A 19,691-nucleotide genomic window follows, 5' to 3' on the forward strand; every position below is an offset into this window, starting at 1 on the left:
ACTGAAAGCAAGCCTTCTGAAAAGAATTGAGGCTGTAATAAAGGCAATTTCTGTTAAACATGTTTTCTACTTTTTTCTGATGCTAAACAATCATGAACAACTTGTACTACTTGTAAAATGGCTGTTTTGGTCAGATTAACAAACAAAGGGTAGTTTCTGACTTTTGCCCAGTAGTGTACCAAGGACCTCTAGCACTATTTACAGGTGGCAAAAAAGCTAATATCTGTAATTTAGAAAAACAACACAGTTTTATACTAGCACTGCACCTGCCACACACCAAACACTCTGGAGAGCAATACACTCTGAATTCATTTGTGATGAGCACATTCGTCTCAGCCCTGCGGTGGACAGGCTTTCCAGGGTGTTTTTTTGCCTTCTGCCCAATGAGCGCTGGGATAGGCTCCAGCACCCCAGGAGGACAAGTGGCTTAGATGATGAATGAAAGAACACTCATCTCAACCAAGATCAATACCCTTTTACAGCATGTCAGTTCAGCAGCCCCTTCTATCCCCCAATTCCATCTCCACTGTACCTCCTCTTCTTTTTCTTTTTTTCATTGCCTATGGTTTGGCAATGTTCCAGGAGAAAGCAGCATAATTAGACCAGGAGGATCTGACCTGAGGTCAGTGACAGATGAGCTTTCTGTCACTTCCACAAGTGGAAGTGTCTACTTGAGCTAGACACTGAGCCTGCTGCCCCATTTAAGGTGAAATGGGAAAATTTAAACAAGAAGCTGGCGAATGAGGAGTTGACTTCAGCCTAGTAAAAAATCGAACATTGAGAGATTTTTACAAGAAACGTTTCTACTTTTGGTAAAGTTTCCTGCCAGAGATGCAAGAAAACCAGCTATAGTTGAGCAAAAGCTTAAAGCTGAGCAAAGTAAGTCTGTGTTTTCGTTTATATGATATTTGTTAATACTGAGACATATTTACAGCCAAGATGATAAAATGGACATGTTGTGGCTCCCAAGGTGGCTTGATTTTTGCTAAAAGGACAAAATGCCTCTTCTTATCATTTGGGTTGCTGACCCCTGGGTTAGGGTCATCATCTTGCAAGTAGAGGGCATAGGAACGAGGTGAGTTTGTTATGTTAGAGTAGCCAATCAAGTCACACTCATAAACTGAGCTGACATGACTGGAACACATCACAGGAGCGTTTTGAGAAGTCTGAGATGAGACAGTGTTGGATTTGATGTGACAGGAACTTCACCTGCAGTAGAGTCTGCTGAAGCATTTAGACATTAGGCAGTGTAGTGGGCATTCACTACATTCCATTAGGGACTCTGATGGACAGAACTGCTTCAAAGTACAGTCTTCCCCCTTAATTAAATATTTTATGAATACATAAACAGTAAAAAAGTTTCTTTCCACTGAATTCAATTTCTCAGCAATTTGGAATCCAGAGCTTTATGAAAAAGCGTAAAATTCCATTAGCTTCTACTGGTAAGACACCTCAAGTGAATGGTAGTGTGAGAAGGAAAGCCTGAAATATGCTTGTAATATATTTACTCATAATTCAAAACATGCTTCATTAAAATATATTCAATCAGGAGCAGTGAATAACCAGCTCCCACAAGCCAATATCTAGGCAGGCCCAGAATGTACAATTATATCTCATACATACAATGAAAAAACATATTTTTATGAAAATGCTTTTTAACTTTCTTTACCTGATGTGTTTAGAATAACTTTACAGCAAATTATCTGTTTTATTCCTACAGTACAACCCCCCCGCCCCCCCACACACACACACACACACACACACACCACCCTCTGTGTCTTGATGTGGCTTTATAGACTCATCTAAAGCAGCTAGAGGTGCTTCATGAGATGCTTTTCCAACAGGACTGAAGAAGATCCACTTACACTGAGACACAGTTGTTGCTGAAAACCACTTGTTGGGAGGCATTTCAAATATACAGTGCTGTGCAAAAGTCAGACACCATCTAAGTTGTTTAATTTACAATGGCCATTAAGTACAAGCTATCCATTTTTCAGTGTCAGGGAAAAAAGAAAACATATTTAACAGAAAATTACACAGAAGCCTCAACATCTAAACCAATGGTCTCCACCGCCACATCTTTCCAACGGCCGCTAATGCAGTGGAGGAGGAGAACGCTAATTGCCAGTTCTGTTATGTCAGCTAACAGACACCTGCGCAGGCTGGCATCATGCTGAGTAATGGGGAGAGGGAAAGCTATCCTACCCACCAAGGCGGAGTGAGGCCAACTCTGCTCTCTTGGATTCTCAGCCATGGATGGCTGTAGCATCAAACTCGTGGTCACTTGATGATAGGGCCAACTCTTAGATGGTTGCGGCACTTACAGACCTCCTCCACTGGGATATTTTTTCACATCCCCAGTCTTAGAAGCTAGTTGCATTTTCTGCCTCGCACAATCCAAATAATCCTAAACATGAGGTCTGGACTCTGGGAGGGTCATTCCATTGTTATGAGAACACCAGCACCTTCTATGTTTGATTTGCGAATTTTCTTTTGTCAGTAACAGCTTCTTGGTAGCTACACATCCTTAGAGATCCATAGTGTTGAGTTGTACAGGTGTACAGAAACACTGAACTGGGGGACAGAAACACTTGTGAACTTCTTTCAGATCTGAAGCAGTTTTGGTGGTCTACCAGTCTTTGAACTCCAGTTTTGGAAGCTCCTTATGTTTCACTTATTTTCCATTGACTTTCCCCTTATGCAAGTGAATTATTTCATATCTAATCTCCTTAGAAATATCTCCTGAAAACGAAATAATTTCATGGTCATTTTGACTGAATATCAAATAAATGAATGGTTTAGATAAAAAACGTCTGTAGGATTATGAAGAATGCATGTTCAGATAGGTGTGACTGGTAGTAAATCAAGACCACTGGAGGAATGTATCGGAAGGCCGAAACACATTGTACACTTTCACATTTAGACTTAATTGAAAATGCTGTACACAAATGTACTTAATTTGCGTTCAGGCAAAATCATGTTTATTAGGCCTTATGAAATTTTAGAACCATATGAAAATGAGTTTTCCCTGCTGTTGTGCTTTGCTGTAGTAAAAGTTTAATTTAGAGACCTTTTACTTGATGCTGCTCTGTCCTGAGGCGACGGCTTCCTGTTTCGATGCGTGAGAGAAGCCGCAGGAGATCCCAAATCAGCACAGATCACCACACTGAAACTATGTAGCAATGCCAGAGAACACGCTCTCAGGCATGACGTACACTGCCTTTACCAGTGTTATGAAGTAAACAAAGCATTGTAAGAAGTAAACACGGCATTGTACACTCCGCATCGGATAATTCCATCAAGATGCTTTAAATCAAGTCTTATACAAAAGGCAATCAGGCTGTAAAGGCTTTATGTATGGGCCCAGCATAATGTATTGCAGCCTCCTCGAAAACTGATCTGCAAGTTACTCAACACATAGATTCAAGATCATCTGCCCATTCTGCATCAACCCACATCCACCAACAACCCGCTGTATTAGTGCAGCTACTAGTCAATAACAGCAGCTGCCCTGAATCCCATCAACGAACACATCTGAGAGCAATGTAAGGAGACAGTTTGTGTGAATGTCTAGGTCAAACAGGCCTGGGAAATTACAAAGTAAGGCTAAGATTAACATGGCTTTCTCACAGAGTTACGCAACCAACGAGATCTGAGAACATAGTCCCCTTTATAAAAGATCCCCAGCACTATCCGCATAGCAGAGCCAAACCTCTAAAAACCAAAGTTCTCATTCGCTCGAAGCACTCAAGACTCATTTTCTGCCATCAAAACATTTATATAACCACCTGATAGACCGAAGTGCTTAGTTTTATTTTCACAGACATTATTACACAATATATCAGTTGTCTTTATCAACTGTTTCCATTCTCTTTATCTGTATCTGGGCTCCAGCATCGCCACAAAATATGTCGAATACAGAGATGAGATTTAATGAGATTAAGAGTAATCTAACACAACAGATATTGGATTGGCTTCACTTACCACCTCAGACAATAAGACATCTGTTCTTAATTATCTGTTGGTAAGATTAATGAAAGGTGTTTCAATAGAAGCTAACTTTTTAGGGCTTCTGTTCTACCGCCTTGTGGAGTTGCCAAACATATAAAGTCATATGGAAAAGTTTGGGCTCCCTTGGTTAAATTTCGTTTTGCTGATTTTCTAAGTGGAAAGGAGTACACGTCCTCTACAGAGAACACACTTCTGCACATTTTAATACAATTACTGTTTATTTGCTGATCCAAAAACAAAATCACTGGTAAAATCTAATAAAAACCCCACAAACAGTTTGTATCATTTGGCTCAATAATGCACAAAAAACGTTTTCTCAGCTTGTGCTGGCTACTGTGCAGATCTCAACAATGAGCGGAGGGTTTTTGCTACTACCTGACTAACCAGCAAGCTGATTGGCTGTTTTTACTGAAGGATGGGACTTTGAGAGACTAGAATTTGCAGAAAACGCCAGATTTAAGTTTGTTCTCTGTAGTGGACGTATCAACAGAACATATAATTTGACCAGGGGCATTCAAACGTTTGTATACAACTGTATCACAAGGGAACTGAAATCAGCATGGAGGAGATTATACTATCTGCACTGTAAGGAATTTTGTCCAGGTACATTTTATTCACTAAGATACAAACAAATGTATTCTCAAAGGAGCAACAATAGTTTTAAGGTCCAACTGTGTACCTTAAATAAGCTTAAATCTCTTTTATCCCAGAGGAAAGGTACATATGTGTACATGTGTAATATTTTATAGCAGAAAAATAAAATAGAAGCCTGGAGATGAAACACAGTGAGTGGAGTCAGTACAATTAAAAATATAACTGCAATGGATTAAAATCCAATTATGTCCCCAAATTAAAGGTATTGAAGACATATCCTTGATGGTGGCACTCTTTTTCTGAGAGTGTGGCAGCCTGACATTCCATCAGTTCACTGGATTTATGTAAGATAATGCATTTGACTGCAAATAAAAAAATGGCCTTTAATCATTTGGATGTTCCACTGTTTCAGCCTGTACATTTGAGCGCTGGGAAAGTGCAACATGGACAGAACAATAGCATCACTGGACAAAAATTACCACAAAAATAAACAGGCTCTGATTGAAAAAGTGCCTTGGTAACATTGACGGAAACTCTAAAACTGAGCCAAATGTTCAGAACCGTATTAAGTTTCTAACCTCTGTTTGGCTTTCTCATTGTGCAAAAAGCCTAAAAAATAGCCAATAATGATGTTGATTATAATAAAGATGAAACATAGATAATAATGGTGGAAAATAGAAGTAATAAACAAATGTCCATCAGCATTTCTGTAAATATATAACAGATACAGCCATCTCTGAAAATTAGGCACTTACAGATTTGGTGCTGTTGTAGTTTTATCCCTTGATTTAGACATCATGACTGAGAGCTTTAAAAATAAAGATAAAGCACGATTACATGAATAAAAATGTTTGGATCTCATTTTAGAAATGAATATTTGAATAGATAAACATTATGGTTAGAAAGGACGTTCACGTTTACTACTTGCTGGCATCTAGCAAATGTAGTTTCCTGTATATTGTGGTAATTGCTGTAGCTCTGTCTAGTCAGCTGAAGGTGCTTCTGACCATCATGGAGAGATTTTTTCTCACAATTGAAAGGATCCATGGTAACTGTGACATCTGAAGCCATTAACATCCATCTCTTGGCTTTCCCCACCAGTTCCTGAGTCTGTAAGCTTATCTTACCTTAAATATCACCAGTGGTTCTTAAAGAGGAAATCTAGATTTGGTCTGTGTAAGTTAATCACTGCCAGCAACTTTTTTAGGCAGAATCTCAAATCTTCTCCCTACAAAGTGCAGAACCTGGGTCTTAAAGTAATGGCTGCTGCATCTAAACAGTGCACAGTGTGTCTAACAAAGAACCACTTTGGATTCAGCCATGCGTGCACAATTCTGGACATAAAGAACAATATTTGGGTGTAAAAGCCAAAATTTCATAACTCACAGAGTGCACTATATAGTAAGCCATTTGAGTTTCAGCCTTAGGATCTTATAGATGTTTAATATTGCCCTTTAATAGGCTTTACCTACCTTTTTTATCTTAAAGAATGTTAAATATTGCACTTAAAAGAAACTTGTATCCATCACATGGTTTTGTTTAACTCTGAAACATGAAATGACCACTGGAGTTGTCTACTTTATTTAATTAAATGTAAAAAAAATAAATAAAGTTTAGTTTTGTAAGTATTTATTTGGGTTATTTTTACTTAATTAAAAGAACCCAACAGCATTCTGATTGATATTACCTGGAATGCACAATAAAAAAACACGATTAGTGAAAATGAATTCAAATGGAGATTATCTGTTTTTGTGAATGAACTCTTCAACTTTCAGCTGAGCTCTCTTCGAATACTCTTTCAACACACTTGTAAAAGTCAGAATCAGGTGTGAAGCACAACCGACGTTGCAAAATGTTCTGCGCATCGTGTGCAATACGTTTCCATTAGAGAGGTCTCCAAATTCTACATAGTGTTGCTTTAAGAAATAAAAAATATCTTTCACACCAAAAGCTTCTCTCAAATCTATTATAATAAATGCATCAGGCATCATATTCATTTCCTCCGCATCCCACCTGTCACAATGTCTTTCACCCCTCTGAAAGTGCCTAGTCTAGAGTGGCTCATTCCAGCTCCTGCTCCTCTCTGCCTCCCCCCTTATCATTACATACAGCTTTGACTCATTCTATGGACTCATGAAGTCACACATATATCTTCGCTGACATGCAAAAATCTTGTATCATTATTTTTGTCATTTTTTACTTTTTTGCATAGTTTGGAGACTCTAGCTACCCTTTGCATTGTCTTGAAATCTAATGATAAACAGACCAATCATAATAGTCTAAAATTACTTTGAAAAATGTTATAAGTTAAGAAGGTTGTTTCCTTCTCCTGTAAAGTTACCATTTGGGAGATACAAGATTTTGTTTATGATAGTGACTGTATATTCCTTTGTTTGGTCCTGTGCTTTGCAGAGTTTCTGTTACCAAGTTCTGAGCTGTATTATTTGTTGTTTCTCTGTTTTTGCTCCCAGCTTTGTTTTCTGTTTTTTTACTAATGGATTTGTCATTGTGTGTGTGTGTACCTGCCTGCTTATTTTCTGACCCCTGCCTGTCTTGTGGACAACAATTGTTGGCAAGCCCCTATAATAAACTTACTCTGCACATGAGCCTGCCTTAAAGCCCCTTTCATTATACCACCAGTCAAGATATTATTGCATAGAAATGAGATAAAAATGTCAACAATATAAATACAATGTGCGTCATACAAATCAAATTATACCATTTGATTCAACGCTTTAACCCCTTAAAATTTCAGGCTTATTCCATTCTAAGGCTTATTATTCAGCATGGACGAACTAGTTCGAACTAGTGAAGTTTTTCTTATGGAAGTGTGTAGTAAAACTTTGGGCCTGCTGGTGGGCCCAAGCCATCAAAGCGGTTAATGGCATATAAAAGACTCAGTTTGGGAAAGTTTAATACTTGGTCTATGTCTCTGATTGGATTATTCAGATTTGTCAGAATCATGAAAGCCTGCTTTGCTTGAAACTGATGTTTCTTTGGCCCTCAGCAAAAATCCCAAGAGCAAAACCTGCTGCTAATACTGGCAAAGTTTGCACTGTGACACAAGCTGTCAAGACTCAAGATTTACCCATGAGATTCGTGTTTTTTACTTTTCCCGCAGTCTCACTGCCTTGAATATACATTTCTGGAGGTTTTCACGTTCTCAAAAAAAGTTTGTTTGACAAAATTCTGGTATCATCACAGTAACAACCAAAACTGGACTCCGTACTGATTCTGTGCACCAACATTTAAAAAGGATTATGTTTTTTTTTAATCAGATTCTACAGGTTTTCTATCACCCATATCCATATTTTTATTAAGTTGGCAGTTATGCTGTGATAGTAAACACAATTAACAATAAAACTGCTCGACAATCAGCTCTGAATTACAAGTCAACAAGTCAAACTTATTTAGCAAACAGTAAGGATGAAAACAGTCAGATCATACAAAGCACTTCTACTGGTGCAAGCAGAATATCAGTTTTACTGACTTGTGCTGACAATGCTTTAGATCCTGAATGAACTACATGACCTTAATCCCTCAGGTAATTAACAATCACACATGTGAAACAAATTCAATCCATCTGCTCTGCTCTGCTCTGGCAACACATAGCAAAGCCCTGTCCCTGTTGTCTTTGTTCCCTTTTACCACTGACGTACGGACATACGGTCTTACTCTCTGTGTTCCTCTGCTCCCGCTTCAGCTGGTGTATAACATGGTGATTCCTAATGCTCTGTTACATAGTAAAACTGTCCCATCAAGCCCAAAGCTCAGTGCCTCATCCTCCAGCTCTTTAATCTGAACCAGCCCTCTTCCCCTACGTGACCCTCTGCCTTCTATTTTCAGCTTCAACTGCACCTTCTGGGCGCATTTTTTATTTTCAGATGATTTCAGAGAAAAGTGTTTGAAGAGGACATCAGGATCCTCTCCTCCAACGGCTGTTTTCACTGAAATGCTGTAGGAAAGCACAGAGCGAGAGGGGGGAAATCTATCCGCATACATGCAGAGTGCTGAGAGAGAAACGTTTCACCCAGCTCTGTCTTACACCACACTCTTTGAAAAGATAGTTCTTCGAGGGTTCTTTAGTAAAGGCAATGCTTCTATTTAGAACCATGAGTTCCATACAGAACCAACTGCATGTCTAAATGGTTCTTTACATGGTGAAATGTTTCTTTAGATTGATGGAGAATGTGTTGTATATGATTCCACATAGAATCTTTTTGAAAATAGGTCTACTTAGCACCAAAAAGGGTTCTGCGATTGTTACAATGTCAGGCTCGTAACGATAAAAGAACCCTGTTTGGGGCTATATTGAACCATTTTTAAAAGGGGTCTATACGGAACCACAAACAACACGTTCTCCATCAATTTGAAGATGCACTGAACCATTTTATCATGAAATGGTTCTATTTAGAACCATTAGAGCATACTACTCACATAAATAGCTTTACATATTTCCTTGAGTGCACAGTTCATAAAGTTTATATTAGGTGCCCTATCCCTAAAGAACCCTTGAAGAACCACATTTTTTAAGTGTGCAGGACTCATGATTATAAATAGAACCATTCTATTTACTAAAAAACCCTTGTAGAACCATCTTTTTTAAGAGTGCATGTCAACTGGATAGAGATTTTGACTGGTAAAAGACTCACCCTTAAGGCTTTAGTGATAGGGCACCTCATAAGCTTTTTGAACTGTGCATATGATGAGATTATATGTAAAGTTATTTGTATGAGCAGTAAGCATTTCTTTACTCAAAAGCTCATTACACTAACATTAGAATCAATGCAAATATACAATACATTGTGATTTTATGTATGTGAGTGTGTTAGCTTAACCATTTTCCAAGGAAGTCCAGTATGTACAGTTACCATCCAGTACCTGCTTCAGCCAATCAATCCTCCATTAAATTAAATCAGGTGCTGCTGATTCTTCCATAAAGACTCTGTGGGTAACCAGACAAAAGTTCTAAAGTGCACACAGTGGAATAATGACTACTAGGGCCTGTTCACATCTTGCATCTACATGCGTTTTTGGTGATCGGATCACATTCAGATTTTATTTCACGACATGAATCGGCAGGTGTAAACACACCCAGGACATATGGTGATCAGATTCTGATCAGATCATTCAGACCACATTTAGAGGAGATCAGAGATGGATCTTGACCATCTCTGATTCAACAAAAGTGTAAATGTGCATTTTCAATATCCGTATACAATTATGTGAGCGGAAATGCGTCTGCCAAGCGCCAATTAAGCAGGTGAGAATCAACAATAAAAAGAGAGACAGAGGACACACAAGACTGAAGTTCTCCGCCAAAGTATATGCAGATATGATCCGGACACAAAACTCATGTTAACGCAAGGTGCAAACAGGCAGTTAGAGTCATAAACCTTCAGTTTGTGTCATAAATGTAACAAAAAAACCACCTCTGTGATAATGCTAACTTTCGCTAGCACCCCTGTGGGATTCAAGTAGTACGTTAGTGCTAAGCTAACTTTTTGAACTCATAACAAACATATTAATATATACAGTGGGATCCAAAAGTCTGAGACCACTAGTGAATGTGCTTTTCCTTTCTAATTTAAGACAAGGTTTTTCATTAAAAATTATATTATAGGCGTAGCAATTTGAGTGAAAAGTAGAGTCTTTGAAATTTTAACGTGAATTTCAGAATTTTTTAGGATTCGTTACTTTTGCTTTAATAACAATGTGCACTTGGGAACTCCAAACGTTCATGCAAAAGCCTCTGAAGACCACCTAAGAGTGGTTTAAATACAAGCTTCAATGGAAGCAATTTGACTAAAATAAGTCTGGCCTTTTTGTACAAACCTCTTAACATCGTCAATGTCACAAATTTGCTTAAATTTGGATAGTGACCTAGAAATAGTGCAGAATCCTGAATATTTCTTTCATTTTCCTTGTCATAACCTTTCTTTGTTTTAAAATTTTCAAACTTCCAAACATTTCTGTTGTTTATTTTCAGGTTTAAATGAAAAGCATCCCAGATTTACAATATCATCTCAAACTTTTTGACCCCACTGTACTTTGTAGCACTTTTACAGTGACTTTTCCAGTAAAAAGCCCTGGCTGGAGCTTCACTGATTGACATTTCTGACAACGGACTGAAGCGCTATGGTTAGGGTACCACTTGTATTTGCAGTCAAAGAAGTATCTAGGACTTCCATAAGCCTAGAGTGACATTTTTTTCACAAAATTTGTTGCAGCCAAAGCTGTTTCTTTTACCATCCTTAAAACTAAATCACAAAAAACCACAGTTCTTTCACTGAAAAATGAATCTTCATGTCCATAATGTATTATTAGCCCCCACATCATGATACACACATGTCATGTCTTGAAGTACTTGCCAGTAGATAGTGATTAGTGGCTTTGTGGCTCAGAGTTGATTACTCCCTCTATTGAATATTGAGGATGGGGCTCTATGATTTTGCATGAAATGGTACAATTTAGGAAAATCAATTTATAATAGTACCATTTACAAAGCAGTCGGTTCCTCACCGTTCAGGGTCTGTATCAGTTATAAAGACAACAATTGTGTTTTTTATGCTCAGTACATTTTAAATGTGGCCCAAACATGAATCTAAAAAAGGCACTCAAGGCTACATCCAATCTTATGTAACTCAGTATTAGAGAGTCAGCAGATAAGAAGTGACCTCTCTGTCATAAATGAAATTTATTTAAGCACACAGATACCCCAGGCCTTTCACATTCTCAAGAGCTGCCATCACCTCCTGCTGTCACTGAAACTGCGCAACAGGGAGGTCACAGAGACTAGGTCACTGTGAGGCTCTGTTCACTTACACAGAAATTATGACAGATTAAAGCACTTTAATCTTAGGCCAGTCTGTTTATATTGAAGAAAAAAGATCATCCAAAATCCCTCAGAACATGAGGTGTTACACCCCGCCTCATGCCAATGACACCAAACCAGACACACAAACCTGACAGCTTACCCAACTGCAGAGACCTCCACTGATGTTCTGATTAGCTACAGATGTTGGACCACAATAAACAACATAATTAGTCTATGATTTCACTTTTCGGTTGTGTGCATTGACTACAGCATGAGCCTCCTGCTGTGTTTAATGTCCCTGTGGATCTCAGAACACTGAGAGGAAATCATATTACACATCTCTAATAGCCACCCTGTTACTATATCAATTAGAATACGATTTTTTTAACCTTGAGAAACAGCATTGTGGGAGAAAATGATGAAATGCAGTTTTATGCAAGGAGAGTCACACCCTTCACCTTAGAAAGCGAAAACAGAGGAACGACAGATGTCCAAAAGTGGTGCAGTAGGAGATTTTACATGTGAAGCTGGAGTCCTTTGCTGTCTGCTGAGCTGAGATAACAACATGATTGAAACATTGTGTGTGTGTGAGACAGAGAGAGAGAGAGAGAGAGAGAGAGAGAGAGAGAGAGAGAGGAACTACATATAAAGTGTATTAAAGGACATAACACACAGAACCTGGCCTACACTATCCATGTCTCTCACAACTGTCTATCAAATCATTAGACTAACTTAAGTAATATTATGGACCTAAAAAGCAGCCAAAAGTTCCCATCAAGGGTCACAAACGTACTGCATTAAACTTTAAGGGCCTGTATGATGGCGCACCTGTCAGTTGTACATTACTTATGCATTAGTTTTACAGCAGCTACCAAATAATTTGTAGTCTTTACTGAATAATAAGCCTAGAGCTCAAGTAATAAAGAGAAAAGAAACTTATCGTTGTTATCATTACCAAACTTCTAATCATCAAATGTCAAACTTTTAAGCTAAGGAAAATGGTCCTAACATTAAAGGGTCCACATCATGGAAAAGTGAATTTTCCTCACTTACAGGTGAAATATATGTCTCGTGACACATATTTCATATATTGTGTCTCATGAGCTAATCAAACAATTTGCCATCTACTAATAACAAAATCTTGCAAATTTGATTAGAAAGTGGACATCAATCCTCAAAGGGCCCAGTAACGCTAAAATAAATAACTGGCTCAGCACTGTGATTTATCAGTCTACTCAGGCTTTAGCGGGAACCTCAGTGTTTGTAAAAAAGCAGTTGTTAGACTTCTTCTTCAGAGTACGAAGCTGATTTTAAAATGGTTATAAATAAGATTTACAGTGCTTCTTTTACAGATGGTCAATATTTTTACATTTTAGTGGGTAAGTATTCTAAAGGTGTAAAAGTATGTTAACGGTAACTGTATTCTGAATACTGCTGTTACAAAATGTAGCTTGGATGAAATACAGATACTTCATTTTTGTATTCTGAATACATATTTCCAGTACTTATATTCTGTTCCATCCCAGTCCTGCGAACCAGTACAGGCCTTTTAGCAAATATAACACACACAATAGTCAGGGTTTTTAGAACATACTATTGATGAGGGGTCTCAATGAAGACGCCTACCAGAATGAACTTTTGACTTATAAATCACAGACAGTCACCTGTCTATCATATTGATTCACAAAACCTGTTAGCCTTATACAAGATACAAAATACAAGAAACAACAATATTCACACAATGTAAATGACAGCTGGCAAGCAAAACTTACAAAATTGAAGAATGTATATGAAAAAATTAGTAATACAGACAAACAGAAAACCTTACCACATCTGTAGCCCTAACGCTGAGTACCTACTGGCACAGACTCAGTGAAGACGTATAGACACACATCCAACCCATTCCCCAAAGTAAAATCACTCCAGAGGAGCTTTTTATAAAGCTCAGCCCAGACAAACAGTCTGGGGCGGACTGCGTGCTGAGCTGCTGAACTCCTTTAATACATACAGAGCAAGATGCTCAATTATCTGTTAAATACAACACCTGAATGATATTTGCTGAACTCCTGATCTTATCACCAGTCTCAGTCAGACAGGCTGTGCTGAGGAGAGGCAGGACAGGCTCCTTAACACTTCTGCACATCTTAAAGCTCTTTAGGACATTCAGCACATCACGCCGTCCAGTGAAGCAAAGATATAACCAAACTAAAGCTTCACTACTCCAGCTGACACACAACACCAGAATGTTCACTTACCTCTTAGTCTTTATTCACTCTTAACTCTCAATCTTCATTCATTTAACTGTTCATTTGGTAACAGTTTATTTGAATGGTCAGCTGTAGAAGCTTAAAGAGGAACTCTACCTGTTTTTCAAAATTTCTGCATAATTAAATGGTTAGGATGTAAACAAAGTCATTCAGAGCAGTCTGGTGTGAAATGTTCCATTCTAGAGAACTTTACAAAGTTAGAATTGTTCAGTGGTGGTGACAGGAACTAGACATCTGAAGTGTTTAATGGAGAAAGGTATGTATTTGGACCTTTTCATTACCTATTTTTAAAAACAGAACAATAAAATAAAAAGGCTGGATTATGGTACAATTATGGTCCCTAACTAAAGGTACTAAGACATACCCTTGAGGGTTCCACCCCAGTAAATAGGTACTGCCTCAATGACAGTTTAGTACCATTTTTTTTTTGTAACAGAACATAGCCCTACTTTTAACCCTAAACCTGGTTCTAATACTAATCCTAACTCTAGTACTATTGACAAATAATTAGATTAGATTATTTAAAAACATTAGATTATTAAAAGGTACAAATTTTTACTTTTCCACTAGCAAAAACTTATTGAAGGTATAGAATTAGACCTTAAAACCCTTGTTATACCTTTGAAGGTACATTTACACTGTTTGTACCTTGATGAACCAAAAACGTACCTTCACAGTCCCTTTTTCTGACAGTGTAGATCATCATTAGAGATGTTTTCTTCAGCTGTTTGTGTTTTCATTTAGGCTGTTTTCTATTCTGCAGTCAGTCAAAGCTTAGAATTGCATGTACAAAGCAAAACATGATCCTGCACAAATGCAAAGGGGTCACAGTGTAACTCACGGTAGCTGCAGGCTGGATCTCCAGCTCTCTGTGGTTCTGCGTGGTGAGAGTCTCCACTCGTGCACAGCTCGGATCAGCAGTGGGACACAAGACCTTCACCACGGAGCGCAGCGCACTGCTACTCATCCTCACTCTGTCTGTCTGTCTGTCTGTCTCTCTCTATGTGCGGGTCCCTGCAGATGGACAGAGTGTGTATAGCCTACAAGGTGTGTAAGTCTTACACACGCTGTGTTCTTCTCTCTGCTGAACAGATGAGGAGGAGCTGCACTTTCATTACAGCACACTTCTAACATTCACACAGCCTCTCCTCCCTGGGAGGCTGTGCTTTGGCTATGCAAGCCCTGATTGGTCCTTTCCTGCTCTGGCTCCAGCCTAGCCCAGCCCACCCATCATCACACCCACCTGTTCATCACTTACAGACTCATCACGGCCAGCGGTGGGCAAAATACTTTTAAAAATTTGTGATGGCCGAATACCGAATACACTGTCCTGAATATGTTCAGTAATGTATTGTGTTACAAAAAAATAAATAAGTGACATATTCAGAAAACATTTTGAACACATTTACGATACATCTTGATAAGGCAGATGGGAAAAACTTTTTTTCACTAAATTCATATGATTCTTCTGACCACAGAACCACTCTTGAGCAGGTATTGACCAGGAAGTGACATAGTTGTGTGAGTGACGCTGCTGTGCGTGGAGTTCTTACACACATCAGTGTACCTGCTGGGTTGAGAGTGCAGACAGAGCACAGCCCATGCCCCCCTCCCTCTTGCCAAGAAAATAAAGGAAATGGAAAAATTGGATTCTGGATTCTCTGAATCTTTTCATGATATTATGCACCATAGATGATGAAAATTTGTTATGCAGTCATTCAGAGTGGTGAACACCACCCCATCTTTACTTCTGAAGGACTCAGCTGCTCTTTTTATACCCAATCATGTTACTGACCTGTTGCCAATTAGTTGTTAATTAGCTGAGATGTTCCACCAGGTATTTTTATTGCATTACACAACTTCACCAGACTTTTGTTGCCACTGTCCCAACTTTTTTGAAACATGTTGTTGGCATCAAATTCAAAACAGGTATATTTTTTTCAGAAAACAATAAAATTTCTGATATGTTGCCTTTGTACAGTTTTCAATTAAATATAGGATTTAAATGATTTGCACATCATTGCATTTTGTTTTTATTTACATTTCGCACCGTATCCCGAGGGTTTTCATGAAACATGGTTGTATATATAGTTGTTGAGGCTTGCTGAGGTTTAATTTTTATTCTAAACGTACAATTTCTGCTTTTTTCTGATATTGAAAAACAAACAACCTTTACTTTATGTGGGTTTTGATGGGAAAATAAACAAATGATACCAGATAGCCACAAAAAGCTTTCTTTACTTTATAGCCATATTAGACTTGTAGCTCCAGTACAAGCTAATTAAGCAAACTCCAGAGACCAAACGTGTCTTGCCTGATCGGCTACATCTGGGCTAAGATGAAAATTGTATACATTTTATTTTCCACTGAACTCTCCACCGAGAGAGAAGTAGTGGATTAAATGCCTCAGCTGTTTCTTTGGGTTTGTTCAGTGTTCAGCAGGTGGTGAGAGGCACCACTGAGTCAGAGAAAGATGAGTGCAGGTCAGATTCAGTCAGACAGCAGGGGTTTGCTTTTGTGTGGTACATGGGGGAGATGCCCGGTGGGCTGCAGCTCTAACACACCTGGGCTCAGGGAGGCAGGAGGAAATGCATGCTGGTTTACACATCCATCAACACACGCTCACACACTCAGAGCTGAGGTCACACCCCCAACCCGTAGGTCTCATCCTTTCTGTCAGAAGCTTCCCTGAAGCATCTTTACACAGCTTAATTCACTCACACACTCCATTCATCAGATCTGTGTCCATCTGCTGAAAACAGCTTTATTTTACACAGAGCTTTAGACCGAGGCTAACACACACACACACACACACACACACACACACCCACGCACACACACACATACACACATATCAAAATCTATTATATAGGCTACCCCTGTTGCCCCTACATTGTAAAGGTAAAACCTGAAATTTTAAGTCCACCTTCTGCACAGTTCTTTTTTAAAAGAATTCAGCTTAGTGTTGTCCATACTTTTCCTTTTGGTAAAATAAATAAATAAATGAAAGCATCATATTATTTTATACGACATCTTATGGTAGATCAACAAAACAGTTTAGGTTGACCTTACTCAGAATTTTTTTTTTTTTATATTGGTCCATTCATCATCAAATTCTCAAACAATGTAAAGGACAGCCTCTGTGTTTAAATGATGTAGAAAAATTCAAATTGATAAAAATGGAGTTGTTTTTTACACGCTTAAAAAAGATGGTTCTTCAAGGAATCTTCAGTAAAGACAATGGTTCTATATAGATAACTCAAAGAACCATTTGTAAGTCTAAAAGGTCTAAAGATCAGACATTTCTGTTCCCAAGAAAGAATGAAAAAGGTGAAGTAGCTCAAAGCAGTGCGATCTGCGCTTGTTACTGTCTGCACTTATTATCAAATGTCAACATGTTTTTGATATTTATTGAGAGTATTTTGATAGCAGTTATGTGAAGACGGGGCAAAAAACCCAGGACTAGTTTGCAAAAGTGAGTTTTGCATGTTATGCAAATGAGCAAAACATCTAAGTAGGCAGAATTTATCTAAGTGGCTGGTGCTTTTTTATTTGACTTGAGCCAAGGAATCAGTAGAATTTTTTTTATATGTTTGACTCAGAGTGTAGGGGTTATAGGCCAAAACATACAATGCTGTGTTGTAGTGCTCCCTTCAGGCTGATTCAGCTCATTTCACTTGCCTGTGTAGTGGGACAGAGTACTTACTATTGATCAGGTTTCATGTCTGTATGATCTACAGTTTGGTCTGCATGATTTGTTTTAGGAAAAGAAGAAGAAACGCAAGAATAGGAAAAATTCTTACAGTTACAATGCTGGAGCCCTACTGGCCTCACCAATTGCCCTCAGAGGAATCTCTGATGACATCTTAGCTCAAGTGAAGTTTGTTAGATGAGCACTAAAAGGGGTGTGGGATTGAATGAGTTTGCACTGAAATCATTGCAATCTAAGGCAGCTTCCTATTAAAACCCCATAAAAATGCAGGACAAAGCTAATACAAAATGTATGGTTTCAAAACTGTAGCATCTGATTTGCTTTATTCAGACTGGGATTTATGCATTACTCTGCTAGTTCGTTAGTTAGCAAGCTAAAGACTGTTTAGTATGTTACATGTCATACATGTGTGCTCTCACCAAGACAAATTCTATGCATGTGTAACATAATTGGCGAAATAAAGTGATTCTGATTCTGACTGAACTTGCTGTTTCTTAATCCTCCTCCATATTGTGTATGAGTTGTGATGTCTCTTCTAACATTTTGTTTAAATATTTCTCCCTTGTAGGTCACTGAATCAAACTATAGAGTATTTCTGTCAAAAGTGTGGAATTCAGTCCATTATACATTTGTAACTGTAAGTGTATAAGAGGAGCTCTTGCTATGATCTGAATTTGGTGAAAAAGTATTGTTGTGCAACAGTCTTATTTTTGCAGGACCAACTTCTGTAATTGTGAAAACTTGTCAATACAGAATATAAATCCAATGTAGGCTTAATTCATGAGCAATTCATGACTTAACTATGTAATAACCTATTAATAATCATATAATGCAGCATGTGTAGCAAAATTATAGCAAAATGACAGTAAAACTTTTAAATATTCACTTTTAAAGATCAATATTCTTGTGCTCAGAACAGCTGAAATTTGATCTTTATATGGAAACCCAATTTCTGCTGTGATAACTGACTGTCATGCAATACAGGGCAGATGCAGGCCAGACACCTACAAACGGAAGGATTATTGTTCACATCTACTCTACTCAACTCTATACTCATCAGTCTAATGGAGAGACCATCTCCATAAACCTACTGACCCGCTCCACAAAAACCACCCAAACTATGTCATACTGAGATAATAGTGACACACTTTCAGCTAAAATTCTTACTAAATGACCCACATGCTATGACCTTGAAGCTCACATCTCCAAAGCTGGTTGAATTTTCTGCTTTTATTCTACATTCAAAGATATTACAGAGATGTTGTGATGTTGATATTACAGAAACTTCCTATCTTTTTGTCTTAAGATCTGACAGGTCAAGATAAGATTTCTCACAAATTCATATTACAGAAGGAAATCTTATCGTGATTTAGGAATCTTATCTTACAGCATCTTATCTCAAGTTAAGAAGTCTTAAATTACTCGATCGAAGATCAACTGTCATGTCTGTTACCTAGCAACCGACCATACGCGCACAGCTAAACCATAAACGCATAATTAAAGTAATCAAGCTAGTTAGCCAGGCAGCTGGTACAGGTCAAACAAAACTGAAGCGCGATAAACTTGAGGTTAACAATGTTGTGTCAGCACTTCGTGTGGTTCATCAGAGCGTCGCAGCTGTCCACTTTCAGTTTAAGTTTTCCAAACAATTTTGCTGACCACACTAACGTTATTCCTCCTAATAAACACACGTTCAGTTCTGTCTCTTCATTTTTCACCACCATCACTGTAATATTATATCTGATGAGTTTTCATCAACATTAATACACAAAGGTTCAATGCTTCAAATTATTAAACACATCTTTGGATCTAAAATTTCTTATTTAATTTGTTTTTGTGTATTTCAATAAACTGCTTCTGAAATCTCTTTCCAGTGGAAAACATCTCAAATATGCCTTCAGATACATTTTGTAGGACATCTACTGTCCAAAAATCATATGTGCCCATTTGATATGAAGATTTACAGCCTCAGCTATAGTAGTTGAGCAGTAACTAAGTGCAGTGTGCATCCAAGATCTGTCAGCAGGTAAAGAAGTAACAAGCACATAGTTGACCAGTACAATATAGTTAACAAAGAGTATTTTCAGCCACTTTTTAATATTAGTGTATTTTCTGAAATGTGTATTTGAACTGTACTTTGAATTTCTTTAATAATCTCTCCACTGCAGGTAAACCAGCTACCCACCACAGGCAGCTTTGAGAATGCATTTTTTATGGGTTATCTCTGCTTGTAAAGGCTGCAAAGCCTAAAGCGGCTAAAGCAAGAGGTGTGTGAAGTTCCCTGAAGCTG

General features: G+C 38.1%; 1 protein-coding gene across 1 annotated transcript in view; it reads right to left on the minus strand.

The window, feature by feature from the left end:
* Positions 1-14,656, minus strand: part of opn4a (opsin 4a (melanopsin)) — a 33,231-nt gene extending 18,575 nt beyond the window's left edge. The window contains exon 1 of the mRNA XM_036573472.1: positions 14,531-14,656. Within this exon, the coding sequence (XP_036429365.1) occupies positions 14,531-14,656 (126 nt within the window). The remainder of the gene's footprint in view (positions 1-14,530) is intronic.
* Between the last annotated feature and the right edge of the window lie 5,035 nt (positions 14,657-19,691).

This window comes from Colossoma macropomum, unplaced genomic scaffold (genome assembly GCF_904425465.1).
Source record: "Colossoma macropomum unplaced genomic scaffold, Colossoma_macropomum, whole genome shotgun sequence".
NCBI lineage: Eukaryota > Metazoa > Chordata > Actinopteri > Characiformes > Serrasalmidae > Colossoma > Colossoma macropomum.